Source organism: Scomber scombrus, chromosome 15 (genome assembly GCF_963691925.1).
Source record: "Scomber scombrus chromosome 15, fScoSco1.1, whole genome shotgun sequence".
In the NCBI taxonomy this organism is placed as follows: domain Eukaryota; kingdom Metazoa; phylum Chordata; class Actinopteri; order Scombriformes; family Scombridae; genus Scomber; species Scomber scombrus.
In genome coordinates, this window is record NC_084984.1 from 22255760 (window position 1) to 22270457 (window position 14698).

General features: G+C 38.6%; 1 protein-coding gene across 4 annotated transcripts in view; it reads right to left on the bottom strand.

Annotated features, from left to right (window-relative positions):
* Positions 1-415: 415 nt before the first annotated feature.
* The window catches only part of sfswap (splicing factor SWAP), a 58978-nt gene continuing 44695 nt past the window's right edge, over positions 416-14698 (bottom strand). For 3 of the 4 annotated variants that reach the window (XM_062434461.1, XM_062434463.1, XM_062434464.1), the window contains 5 exons: positions 13126-13496; positions 11185-11316; positions 10554-10694; positions 7969-8041; positions 416-1178 (listed from right to left, as the gene is read on the bottom strand). In XM_062434461.1, the coding sequence (XP_062290445.1) occupies positions 1113-1178; positions 7969-8041; positions 10554-10694; positions 11185-11316; positions 13126-13496 (783 nt within the window). In that variant the 3' untranslated portion in view covers positions 416-1112. The remainder of the gene's footprint in view (positions 1179-7968; positions 8042-10553; positions 10695-11184; positions 11317-13125; positions 13497-14698) is intronic. The other variant, XM_062434462.1, reaches the window with a different exon arrangement.

Consider the following 14698-nt stretch of genomic DNA (forward strand, 5'->3'; position numbering starts at 1 on the left):
TGCACTCATCAGGTCATCAGGCAAGAGTCTACTAAAAATGTCTGTACCTTGGTTTTAACTGTGTACTGGGTCATCTCTGCCATCTGCCATCTCAGCAGCAACAACACTAGAAGACACCCTGAGGATACCAGCAGATCAATTGTTATATTTGCAGGGTTTATTAGCAATGCTGCTGTGACAGTAAACTTAATACAGTCAATGGAGGTGAAGTTCTGGGGCCAGTAAACACCATTTCTTCCTGGGCTTGGTCGATTGTTGAGATTTTTCACTCCACTCCGTCATAAAAGAGTTCATCAAGGTGGAAAAGATAATAACAAAAAAGGTTTAATTAGTTTGATCTATTTTAAAACGTGTGGCATTAATCTCAATGACCGGTTGTATTTGTGGCAAAAAGGAAAGGAGTAAGGGCCAGATGTAAATCATAATTGAAACTTTATTGACAGACTGGATTAGAAAGTTCTGCATTAAATTCCATTTCAGTACAAACGAGGAACAGAAATAGAAGGCCACGCACTAGAGCTGAGGGACGAGAGTAAAAAATTAAAACAGCTTCTCATGTAGATGGGTGAGATGCTGGAGAGAAAAGGCAGCTGGGGGAGGGGAACAAAGAGGGCAAACAACAGCAAAGAATAGTACATGAGAGAGGACAGAAATGAACTGATCAAAACAACACAACCCTTCATAGAAGGAGATAATACAGACCTCCAGCAGTGTTAGGTAATGCTGCAGAGAATAACTGTCCTCACATGGGAGACAAGTGTTTCAAAACAGGATGTTAAATAACATATGGATTATTTCCACATTTGAGATTCCCTGCACCAAAACATGTCAACTACTGACATGATCTCCCAGCTCATACGCTGATTATTTCAGGTCAAGTGTGAAACTGGATATTTCAACTTAAGTGAGTGCCTTCACCTCACTCTCACATTGCTGCAGCCAAACTGAGTCTGCTGATGCTCAAATCAAGATGAAATGATAAACTAAGGATAAACACAGGGAGTCAAAAAAAACAAAAAACAGATCCAGGCCATATTAATGTCCAGGAAATTGGAGAATGCGGCTTGCTGATCTGCCGAGGTTGTCGTGGATGGTAAAGAGCCGCACTTTCTTTAGGAATTGGGAGGATGGAGGGTCTTGGAGGTGGCAAGCATGGCTCGCACTTTGGCCATCAGATCCTGAAAACGGAGTGATCGAAAGAGAGAGAGACACACACATAGAGAAAGTGATGAATTAAATGCACCGCACGTCTCCATCTATACATTGCTAAATGGGGTTGTGACAGCAGAATACCCTCCCTGTCAAGGGTTAACCACCAACATGATGAGGGACTGAGTGGAATGTATAGTTATTGCTGATCCATTTCTTCATTCTTTCTGCTTTGGTTTGATTTACATGCAGCTATCACTTCCTCTCCAACATCATTAAAAAAAAGAAACAGTTCAAGTGATCTAGAAACAACAACTGAGCTGGACACACACACACACACACACACACACACATTTTGAAGTAACTGACAAATAGGATTTGATTGATGTGATAACATATTATAACATTTTTTAATTCTTGTATATTACTGCTTCTCAATTTAGAAATCTTCCTGTTATTATTATTATTAACAATATGAATTCATATAACTCATTAATGTATGAAAGAGCTGATAGTACTACTGTTCCCACTGGGAAACAACACCCCAGTCTTCAGTTCTATGCAGCTTCCAGGCACTTTAAGCTCACTGGTTTGTTTAAGCTCTGCTGTTTTACTTGCTGTGTCCCTCTGGCTCTCATCAAACTCCCCATATAAAGAGGATGGGCAGCTACTTTCAGCACACTGCTTTCTGTAAGCTAACTGTTTTTTATCTATCCAGGCGGATGCAGCAGAGAGCTGAAGCTACAAGAGCGTCAAACATTTAGCCAGGAGGACCCTGATTTTTTTACTCATGAATTCACAACCATCACCTCATGTTTAAGGTTGTATATTAAGGGAACTTGCTTGCTTGTTTTGTACTTCCTGCCCTCTAGTTGTTAGGAATTCCTTAATGCATCTTTAAACACATAACTTATTTTAAGTACAAAGTAACACCCTGAAAGCACTGAGAATCACGTGTTTATCTCCTCTCAAAATCTTTGTATCTACAAGCACCTGCTCCCCAACTGTTCAGTGGCCCTCAGTAAATGTAGCATATGATATTGTCTATTATAGTGGGAATAAATATATGACTAAAACAAAAGCTACATTTACCAAAAAAAGGTAAAAAAAGTGTAGAACTTAACAGAGAAATATAAAGTCAGTTGTAGGGAGTATAGCCAAAATGTAATTTTTTGTTTTCACATCAAATTTCTCCCTACTTCAGGTCAAAATGTAAATTTTGCTGACCAATTTCGCTTGCAATGCTAAATAGGAATCCCGAGAGTGATTCATACACGCATGGACAAATATCCACCCTTGAGCTCTCCTGACAGATGAGACAAATTAACAGCTGTAATCACAGAGGGAAGGAGCTGTCATACCAAATCACTCAAAAGGCTGTTTCTATGTAAACCCTGGTGTACCTGAATATACACAAACACACGCAAAGAAGTGTTCACAAAATATGACAATACTAAAAACTATTACTGACTGTATGGAAAGTAGCTCAACTATGGTTGACTTCTTGTGAGCTGCAAATGACTTGGCAAATGAAAACAGCAAAAAACAGATTGAGTACTGTAATATTGCAGCTGTCACGCAGGATAGCTCATTGTGGAAACATGCTGTAAAAGGACAAAGCTCATTATAAATACATAATATAATCTAAATATTCCTTAAATCATCCACCAGTTTATAAAAGAAAAATAAGATTCAATCTGAAAACAATGAACAATTAAATAATCCAAACCCACCGCTGCCTCACTCCACTGCAGGCTGTTATCACACACAGTTAAATCAGCAGTTTTTATCTGATGTGGTATATTTTACCTGCGGAGGTCCTGCGATTGGAAATGTTTACTTATTATGTCATTAATTCAAGTGGATGCTCAAATGATTGACCCTATCTTGTAAGTGAACAAACATTACTTGTGACAGAAGGGGACAAACAGTGCAGATGATTCTTCTCTGTAGATTTAGTCTTTTGCAGCCGTTGTATTTTTAATGATAATTACACCCTTACCATGAAATTTAAAAAGTGATGCAGCTATTTCATGCTATTTGTAAAAGGTTATAATCCTTCAGATTCTCATGAAATGGTCAGCATTTCAGCGATAGTTATTCAGTAACTACTTCTATACACGGTCGTCTTCACTGTTGGTGGCAGAGTCCGCAATTCCTGCGCAGGTAATCCAGAATTGCCACATTTGATATTTTAGCTCATCGATATTAGCCTCACTAAACTGTTTACTCTCCTACAGCCACATCAGAGTTGTGTCAAGTTGCTGCTAAAGCAAAGCGAATATTTCCGACTGCCCCTTGATCACATTAAAAGCATTTATACTTCTAATCTAGGGTTGGGTACCTTTCACATTTGAACTGATACCAGTTCCGGTACCTGGTGTTCTGTATCGGTACTCAATGGTAATTCATTTCGGTACTTTACTCTAAATCTGTAATGCCTGAAGTATCAACCCAAAAAGTCCCAAAATTCTTACTTTAATTTTTTCACCCTATTGATTTGAACATTTCAAAAACAAAATAAAAGTAAGAAAATATGAACATATAAAAATACACAATTATACACAGTAGGCTACAATGTGTAGTGAAATGTTAGTGGTACCTGTCCAGCAAAGATAAAGATACATTTTACACACACAAAAATAATTAAAACAAAAAATAAATTGGAATATATATTTGATATATTAATCATATTTCTTCTAAACAATTGTATTCATGTATTTCTGTTGTTAGCACTGTTTTCCAAGAATGCATCTGTGTAGCTGTAGCGCTATAATAGTTACAGATGGTGACACCATGACTGAGCTGTTAATGAGATTTCTTGGCAAACGGTACTGCTGGCTACTGGTGGTATAACACCTATGAGCACGTAATAATATACTGCCAGACAGGCACATAACAATCCGCACTGACATGCGTTCAGCTCGTGTGTTTCGCTCAAGAATGATGGGACTGAGTGTACTGAAATTTGGCACCGTTTGATTTGACATGAATCAACACTCGGTAGTACCGACGTAGTTTGGTCAGTACCATTAAAAGTACAGACCTCGGTACCCAACCCTATTGTAATCCAAGTTAGAACAACCAATTATTGCAAAAACTTCATTACAGCTTAACTGTACAACAAGCAACAAACAATACGTTACAGCATAACAGTTGAGTGTAGAAAAGGCCTTTCTTCCCACCAAAAAAGTTGACTTGATGTGGGAAAACTTTGATTTCTATAAAAAGGAGCAGTGATGGCCTGCAAACGAAACACGATTAACCTCATGAGTAACTTGTGCAATCACTATCCAGCATCTCGCTCTTACTGAAGTCTTGAGTATTCTTACTGCGGGCTCAAATTACAACAGTTTTAAAATCCTAATAGGTTTGAAATCAGGTTGCATCACACACAAAAGGAAGTTTCACAGATTTGCTTTTAATTGCAAACATACTCACACTGCAAGGTTAACTAATACCACTAGAACAGACTGTTAGAGATATCCTGGGGGAGCTATGCAACACATTGAGATTTCTCTGTCTCACACACAGTTAAACACTCTAAGATCATTTCTCTCCAGCTCTCCCTTTGTCTATCATGTCCTGAGGACAAGTTAGATTGGACCTAGCTTTTCTGCTGGCTCAGCTTTCAAAGCAAAAACAGAAAACATGTCTAATGTGTTAATCATCAAAAAAAACCTGTAATGTTTAAAATGCAGGTGTAATAGCTTCTCTTAAACTGCCCAAAGTATTTATCAAACAGAATAAAACACAACAAAAGTACAGCAGAGAGGAAGAGGGAACAGAAGACAGAGGAACAAAGACAAACAGGACGAAAATGAAAGACAGGATGAGGCGAATAGCAACCAGGCACCCTCAGGGAAGAAGAGACCATTAGGCAGATGAGGGTGTGCTGAATTATTCAAGATGTGTTTGTAAAACATCACAGATGGGGTATAAGTAGTTAGTGGTTGCGAATCTTTACATGTGCAGCAGCAGCAAACAGCAAGTTTTCATGAGCTAGCTTATGTTGATATGTTGAGATAAAGGAAGAAGAAGAGATTGTGTTTGTTTTTTCTGGGACAGCGAGAGAAAAAGAAATGAGATGATTGTTGTTGATGAAAGAGGCGCATCAAAAGATATAAGCTTCTGTATCTATGCTGCAACTGGTCAGGAAACAATAGAAACTCACTCTGAGACACTCCATCGCTCCCTCATGCGCACACACACACACACACACACTGGCCCATGGCCTTAAGAGAGAATAGGTTCCAAATTCAGTACATCACAGTGTAAGTTGTTCACAGAATAGCTAGCGTTGTCTCTCCATCCACACTGTATTGACCTCCATTAGCTCGAGTCTGAATGCTTCTTGGGTTCTGGCCTCCGCTGCAGCCTCGCTACATTGAATGCAACACTGGTTTTATTGCAGGTATAGCTTTTCCAACATCACATGTTTACACTTAAAGTACTAAATCATTTACTTGGTAGATGTTACTGAAAGTGCAGGGGTCCAACAAACCAGGCCCTACACTGCTGGTGCGATGCATTCACTTGCACACTGGTTGCATGAGAATTGATACATCACAATATTGCATCACTTCGTGCAATGTAATGTAATTCGAGTATGAGTGACGTAACTGACATTTTAAAATGATTAATCAAAGATGTTGGTGCTGATCTTGTGGGAAAATGCAAAGAAACACATCATGTGAGGCATGAGACGCTTCTGGAAATATCTTTCATCTTAGAATTGATTTAAGGCTTTTGACAAATTAAGGTAATTGATTTTAAATTTGTCTGAAGGAATGTTTCTCCATGTTTCTCCAGCAGTCAAAATTAAGTGAATGAACAGTATATAATAATGTTGTGTTAAAGTGGTGGAGGAGAGAGGCAACAAGTAATATATTGAAGAGAAAACAGTGTGTGACCTTTGTCTTAATGGTAACTGATTGACCTGAACACTGGCTTACAGTATTAATAACTCTTGGGAGCCTTTTTGCTCATTTAACAACAGGCAAGAAAGAAATGACATAAAAGTCATATGAGGGGAGACAAAGAAAAATAAAGGTTTCCTTTAAGAATCTAAAAAATAGTATCTTTTATCCATCCATCTATTTTAGCGTTTTTTGCCAATCGCTCAACATATTCTTCTTCCAGAACAGGGACGTGTGCAAGCATTTAATTATGGTGCATTTCTGAAAGCAGTGTGATGGCAGCCATAAATAAATTGGACATAGTAATTTTAAACAGGGTGGAGCAGGGAGAATGTGTACCAGGGTCAGAATTTATTGGCGAGGTGTATGTGAGGTTACATTGTGAGTAATGTGTTTATACCGCTTATTCAGACGCAGTGTGCCTTTTATGTGAGCTCTTACACTCAAATGAGGGACACAATGTACCATAGTTAAACAACACAGACACAACCCACAACTAAGCCACATTTCACCTGTCACATACAAACCACTCATTCCATTAGAGCTTATTGGCACATAATATGGCCACAAGTAAGTGGATGCTTCTATAGCACGTTCCGTACTTTTGTTCTGGGGCTTTTTCTAATGGTTTCAGTTGGATCTCTTAGTTCCAATTAAGGAAATCCTGATGCCAGAGCAAACAAACACCTTTAAGACAATGGTATACTTCCAACTTTGTGGCATTTGTTTGGAGAGGGCCGATCAATGCGTTTGGCTCGCTATAATCATTCCTCCTGTTCATACTGGTCATTCATAAATCCATTCCTAATGTGTTTCCAATGTAAGTGATGGGGGGACAAAATCCAGAGTCCTTGTACTATGCAAAAATATATTGCAAAGTTTATCTGAATTCAACATGAGGCTTCAGCAGTCTTGAGTTAATCAAAGCAAGTGGGGATCTTCCAAGGTTACAGTCTGTTAAGTGCAAAATTCCTGCTTTCGCACTGCAGTGGAGAGGATAGTAATGCAAAAAGGACATTTTGTCCTACAGAGATCACAGCATTGGAAGAGATCCACTTGATTTGTCTGAGTCAGACTGCTTCAATGAACCTAACATTGCATTTTCATACTGAATGAGGACTGTGGATTTTTGTCCACTTGCATCAGAAGCAGATTAGGAAGTGATCTCTTTACTTCCCTTTACAAGTATGAATAGGAGGAATGATTAGAGCAACAAAACATGCTTGAGTGTATATACTGTATGTGCAACTGACTATTCTTTTAAGACTGACCTAAAAAAAAATAAGAAGTTATCCTTTAACTGCTGTTTCCAAGGTCAAAATTTATTTGTCAACTGGAAATTTTCAAATGCTGTTTTACTCAGCTGCGGTGTAAATAAATAGTTGCTCCAGAAGACACAAACTCACAATGTTAGAGACAAAGATGCATATGTGCACAGCCTACCACTCAGTGAGAGGGATTCAAAGGAAATGGATCCTGACATGCACATCCTCCAGTGACTACTGCCTGTGTGTGTAAAATCACTTCAGCTCATAGATTAGATAATCTACAAGATGTACAGTACAAGATACAAATGATAAATATTACAGCTACACTGACTTACAGAGGTCAGAGAACATCATAACACAGCTCTGCATGGTTCAAATAAAGTATGCTAAATAAAACATAATGCATGTGTTGTACAAACACAGATGAATGAGAATACTTAAGTAGATTAAAAAATTAATTACTGTAACGCCTCCCAAAAAGGTCATAGACAAGAAACCAGTTTATATGTTGTAAGTGAAAAAGAGCGGTCCTCTTTGCAAAGCGGAAACACGAAACAACACTTAGTCCTCGCGTTGGGAAGGCTGAAAAGTTCAGCAGAGGACAGATTTGGGATAAAAGCAAAGAACAATACCTGAGTTATTTTGGACTGAACAGAGGATACTATGGATGAGGACACTGCCTTGTCTTTCTCCTGAGAACCACCCCTGTAGAGAGAAAAGAGGGGAAGCAAGAGAGGGGGGGGGGGCACAGAAAGAGAGAGAAAAGAAAAACCAATCATGTTAACAGGAAAGGCTATACAATATTCATGACATCTTCTGAAATGTTCAAAGTTAGAAAGGCATTAGAAAGGAGAGGAGAGGAGAGGGAAAAAACAAAGAGGTAAGAGAGGAATGGCATATGACCTGTAAAAATGTAAAAACTAAAACCAAAAACCATGCCAACAATTTCAAACACAGCTGAGTATCTAATAATGCTGACAGGCGTGGTTATGTGGCATGTTTCTTGACCAGTAGATCACTGGGGTGCACCTTTATCAAGGATTTTTTTAACATGAAAGTAATGTGCATCAACTAAACTGATCACAATAGGTGACAGAAACGGCACAACAGACTGCTGCTATGAATATTTCAGGCTTCAGTCCGCTGGGGTAAGGTGAGAAAACTGTCACTCAATCTGTGGGTATTATACCCATTTACATGCACACTTTGGGCTTATTTTTGTATCTTGCTCTAGTTCCATCCCTTGTAGAAAGTAAACTAGAAAAAAGCCCAAGTGACAGAAACCACGTCATCTATTCACAGAGGATGGATTGGTGAGCTGCCTACAAAGGCTATGCAGAACTTTTAAAGAATTCTAAAGAATTTAAGATAAAAGCCAGTCTCCTCCTGCAATGATTCGGCTTATGTGGCCGCTAAAATAATTGCATTCCTCTGAATAGAAGGCCCAATTACTACATATAACCAACAGAAAGCAAAAGAAAACCTTCTTTGTTAAAAATAAAAGCATTCTCACCTGTAACAAAGGGCATCACCTAGCCAATATACTGCTGAGGTTGGATGTTGTTAGAGAAAAGCAATTCCCTCAAAAGCATAAAATTATGGGGTATGCTATACTTCACTTATAAACAAACAGTCTGTCCTTGTACAAAAAGGAGCTGTGCCTTCAGGTTTGTTTCTTGTTTAAGCACAAATATTTAAATGGTGTGTAATCATTCAACAATGATTTCAGGAAAACATCACATTTATTTAAATGAATTGGTATTAGTTCAACCAGATGGAACAGCTAGTCCAAACCTAACTGCTTCTATTTAGACACTAGGAGAAAAAATGTGGACAATTAGAGGTAGAGATAATTTTTTTAACATCTAATTACTGCCATTGCTGCTTCTTTCACCCTTTTGTGCTTTTATTCATTATCAATCCAAAGAGTTACAGACTATGAAAGCTCATTAACAAGACCTCTGCAATTAACTTGGTGTCTGAAATGGTAAATCTGATGGGAATGATACTCAAAACAATGACAATGAGTCTCAGGTTGGAAAAGAAGAGACATTTCCTTAAATGAGATATAACAGGGTTGTTGTATTGCAATGCATCGTGATTAAAGCCATTTCCATTTTTATTGTCACTTGAATTTTCCTGATGAACTTTTCAAATAAATGACAATTTTTTTTGCTTCGGTATGTATTAGGACTTTTGAGCTACATAAATCAATTGCATTTGCTTGCAAGTAATATGACCCCATGCAATTTGTGGAACAGCATTCATACAGTATGTTCCTGCTCTGTTTGCCAACCATCCCACACAACAAAAAGTCTCTGCACAGAGCTCCTTCCTTGAAAGTATGCTTCAAGATTAGTAAAAAATGGAGTGCAAGCTAAAAGTGATTTTACACTTGTATTTCAATCAGCTAGGTACTCCATGTCATGTTTGCACACACGCAGCAGTGGACAAATGTTTACATGTGCTTTAATAACCATGTATATTAAGGCAAGCAAGTTAATTATCCAGTATGCTAAGGTTTGGGATGTTAGCAGATAAACACGGTCATTCCTTACACTTTTGGTCTTTCCATTTTGGTCTAGGAAAGACTTAAGAAAGACTGTCAAACTCTTCAAATGGTAAGTATCTTTCTTATTAAGGATCCATGTGCACCACTTCAACATGTGGGGGAAACCAAATCTTGATTTGCTGGCCATGTCTACTTATGGTTGCTTAACTATTACATGATAATTGCTGTTCAGGAAAGGGGTTTACTGATCAATAGCAGTCAATTACTTAGACTCGCCGGCAGAAAAACAGTAAAAACATATTTAAAGCAAGAGTTAGTGTTTGTCAAGAGCCTTCAAAGACAGGAAGTTAATTGGACATCATCTTCAGTTTGGCCTTTGACGAGATGCATCAGCACAGTTTTGACAGGCTGCTATAATAGCCAATTACTCAAGTGTTGAACTAGTATATGTGCCTGTCTATTAGCAATGCTGTTTGTTTCAGGAGAAACAGAAGCTTCACAGGCCCAGAGCCAACAATCTATTGGTCTAAATATGACAGTTTTAAAAGAAAAAATGAGTGTAAATTGTATAAATCTTCTCATTTGTCAGCTCTAAGCCCAAGTCCTCTCAATGCCAGTTTGTTTTATTAGTGGAGTCTTGCAGTTACACCTGGTAAATCAACTTAAATTCCTAGCTAGTTGATTGACAGGCTTGTGAAGGATTACCTGGAGTGAGCCAGGCTGGAGGAAGGGCTAGCTGATGGGGACAAAGCTCTGCCCGGTGAGGAATAAGGGGAAAAAGAGGAACCTGCAATTTGCATCTGTCCTGAGGACACCAAGGAACTTCTCCTTTTATCAGAGGGGGACCTGAGAGACAAAGGTTAGAAAAGCAAAGCGGGGGCTTAAATATTTCAGATTCAGGCAGCAAGACTGCTAAGTGTACAATATATCAAGGGTGTGGGATATTTTCTGAAGGCGGGGCTTATGTGTTCAGCAGAGCCCTGCTTTGAATTCATGTAAGTACAAACTGTCGATTGCAGTTTCCATCAGTGAAGACTAAGTGTCTTTCGAATTGGTATTTTGGCTAAAGCCATCTTTAAAACATAATGTAAAACATTGCACAATGTATTATAGATACACACATGCACAGTATTATTGGTTTACCAAATGTTAAGATTCCCCATTGTCTTAGTAAAACCTAATGAAAAATATCAAACATTTAAGATTGAACACCTACCTGTTAGTACCCCTCTGTGCCTCAACAAACATTGTTTGCAGCGGTATATTAAACACAGCTGTGTGTGAAGACCCGTGACTCTGCTCACTACAAACTGAAGACACCTGCTGTTAAGTTTACCTGGATCTGGAATGCCCCCTGGGCAGGCTGGAGCTGCTGCTGGGATGATAGCGCTCCCACTCTCTCTCATCACGTCTCTTTTCTGATGAGGGACCCCTCCTGTCCTTTCTCCCCGGGGAGTGTGAACGGGATCTGGTCAGGGAGGAGGACAAAGTGTAAGATGGGAAGAGGCCATTAAATTACATGAGGCAGAGTGTGGAAGAGGAGCTGATGAATTTGAAATGAAGAAGAAAAGAAGAGGGTGAAAAGAGAATGATTTGACAATGGGGGGGGGGTAGTCCAAGAAAAAAGTTTTTCAACATGACCGGTAGCAAGAGATGGTTTGTAAATAGCTCCATCAGACAATCTGAAGACATTAATGTGGTGTTAGGAAGTACACACAAAACACATATCCTCATTATGTGAATTACTTTAATAAACATTATATCACATGCACTCTCAACACACTATTTTCTACACTAACCCTGAAAAAGAAAAAAAAGTGTTAAATATGGGTAATATAAGAGATTAATTCACCTGTCAGACTTCTTTCCAGAAAAGGGCAAAGCTACATTCATTTTCTCCTATAGGCTGGTATACAGAGCATATCATTTGAGCCATTTACAAAAATGAAATAGCCAGGGTTAGAAAAGGAAACTATACCTGCCAGAAAGGAGAGGCCAATTAATGTCAGTTTGTGCTGGATGGCAAAACAAGGCTGCTTGGTCAATACTGGTCAATGATAAACGGCACAAGCAAACCTGCCTATAATTACCTTCTCTTAGCCCTTATGCTACCTCCTTTGTTTTAATTCTCATTTCAGATACTCTTACATCCTTTTATTCCAGCCCATTTCCCTTTTTTCCCCCTATTTAGCCCCAATGTTTTCTTCATTCATTCATCTCACTTTCAAGCTTTTTTCCTCTTCGTCTTTCAAGGGAAGTATGAATAGAGAAAGAAAGGATAAAGTGCAATGGAGAGATGTGGAGGGAGAGAAGGACAAAATTACTTTTCTATTCATATTTTCATTCTTCTTATAGGCGCTTTGCACTAAATATTCAGATGAATTAGAATATAAATCAGATGGTGAATGGTGGTAAATCATTATATTCTCAGCCTGTCACATTACATGTCTCATACCTTTCAGTGCAGCTGTACCATTCATACACCGCTGTATCCAAGTAGGAAAGTAAATTGTTGCAATGATATGAATTGATGTAATTTTATCTTGAATCACAATAACTACTTCACATGAATTGTTATGTCAGGTTAGTGAGTCTATGGTTAGGTTTACATGAAACAATGTGAGTTTCAAAGTAACGCAAACTTTTTTTAATAGACATTTAAAATGGTTACATAAGCGAACAAATTCCCATAAATAATGCAATTGAAATAACTATTCAGAGAAGGTTTTTGACTCATCCCTGTGAAATTTCATCAAACACAGCATCATATGCATTACATGAACAGGAAAACACTGGAAAATATTAAGTGGACTGCCTTTGTTGCTCTTTGTCCCTTTAAAAAAATAAGCAGATTCTGTTCAAAGATGGCAGCTCAATTCAGATCTTAGCAATCTTACAAAAGGAAATTCTGTCCACAATAACAGAGCATGAAAAGAATAAAAAAACACAATAAAACAATAGAGGACATTACATTTGCTCCTCCCAGGGTGATGTGCCTGTAGCAATAAAAACCTGCACAGCTACACTGTACACCATCAGGACAAAAGGCTAATTTCTCTCACTCAATTGCAACCATGCAATTATTAATATCAAACATAGCTTTTTTTGTTACAGATATAATTATGTTAGTGTAAATGCAGTCACATGGTGAGAGAAAACATGAAAGGCAACAGTTGAGATGCATCAAAAAATCATTTAGTAATAAAATCACAGCACCCTGAAACAAAATCCAATTCAACCCATCTTTGAATGAGTACATGGCTCCACTGTGTCTTACCGGGACCTGCGGGATCTCCTGTAGGCACTGGGAAGGGAGTGTCTGCTCTTCGACCGTGATCTGGATCTCCTCTTGTGTTTTTTCTTCTTTTTGTCTTTCTCTCTTCCTTTGTTCCTGTCTCTGTCTTTCTCCCTGTCTCTGTCTCGGTCCCGGTCTCTGTCTCTGTCTCTGTCTCTATCTCTATCTCGGTCTCGGTCTCGGTCTCTGTCTCCTCCTCTGGAGGAAGTGTAGGAGGATGAGGATGGGGCCTCCCTACTGCGGAAGGCCCCTTGGTTCTCTGCAGGGGGCCTTTGGTCCTGAGGATATGCAGGTGGTGCAGAAGACACTTGAGGAGGTGGAAGGTCGGACAGAACAGAAAGGGCTTCTTGCATCTGGAGGCAGAAAGGCAGATAAAAGAGGAAAATGCATAAACATCAGTAAGGACACTATTTCTTTCAGTTAGAGGCTGAAACTTCTGTTAATAATTGGCTTAAAGACAAAAGAAAACAAACAACGTATTGACTGAATTAAACAGACTCTTTGTCTCTTTGACATTGTGGGTATTGAATGAATTCCCAAATGCCTGATATCTCCATACATCTGTGGACAATCAATATGGGATCCAGTCCACTTAAAGAGATGCAGGTGATGCACACGGTTGGCTGGATAGAGAGATTAGAGATTTATTTATGCAAACATCCATGTGTCCATCCTTCAATGCCCACCAATGTCTGCTCAAAAAAGATTCAATGCCACAGTATGAAAATACTTACAATACTACACAAGCCATCAGAATATTAATGACATGTCATTTCACTTTTCTACAGTGAGGGTGCTGAGATGGTAATGGAAGAATAAAAAACAATGAGTTTAATTGATATGGGTAAAATGATCAATACTATGATTAATAATAGGGGTTTTGCCCTTATCTGGCAACATTAACATTGTGCTTCTATTTCTGTATGTGCAAAATGTAAAATATTTTTTTTAGATACCATCTTCTGCCTCAATTTCATTTCAGTAAGAGAACATGGTGGAGAAAAAAAAGTATATCAGGAGATGTATTTAAAAAAAAAGAGACTATAATAAATCACAGGGACACTAAAAGGGGCATGGGATCACAATCGTCTGGCTCAGGTAAAGTGGAAATTAGTACTCATTCTCCCCTCTTAAAAAAACAACAAAAGCAATTTACTCTTCTGATTAAAAGACGGCTACACAAAATAATGCAGTCTGCTGGCTACACACTGAGTTGTAACTGTCAGCTGCAAAGTGCCTCTAATTACCCCAATGTGGCTCTGTCTGCTCATATTAGATTGCCCTGCTGCTGGATTCAGACTGAAAAGACAGCTTCAGTCCATCAGTGGATTAAACATGGCACTAAATCTTCCAAGGTCAGATTTTATCTTCTCGGGTTACATTTTCGATCGCTCCTGAGGCCATCCCATGTGTATGTATGCACTCACAGTACTATACGGGTGTTTGGTTAAAAAAAAGACATCAAATGGCATACTTTATCTGCTGACATTAACATAAACGATATGTCTGCTTGAGTGATGAGTAATAAACACAGAAGCCAAAGAGGAAGTAGCAA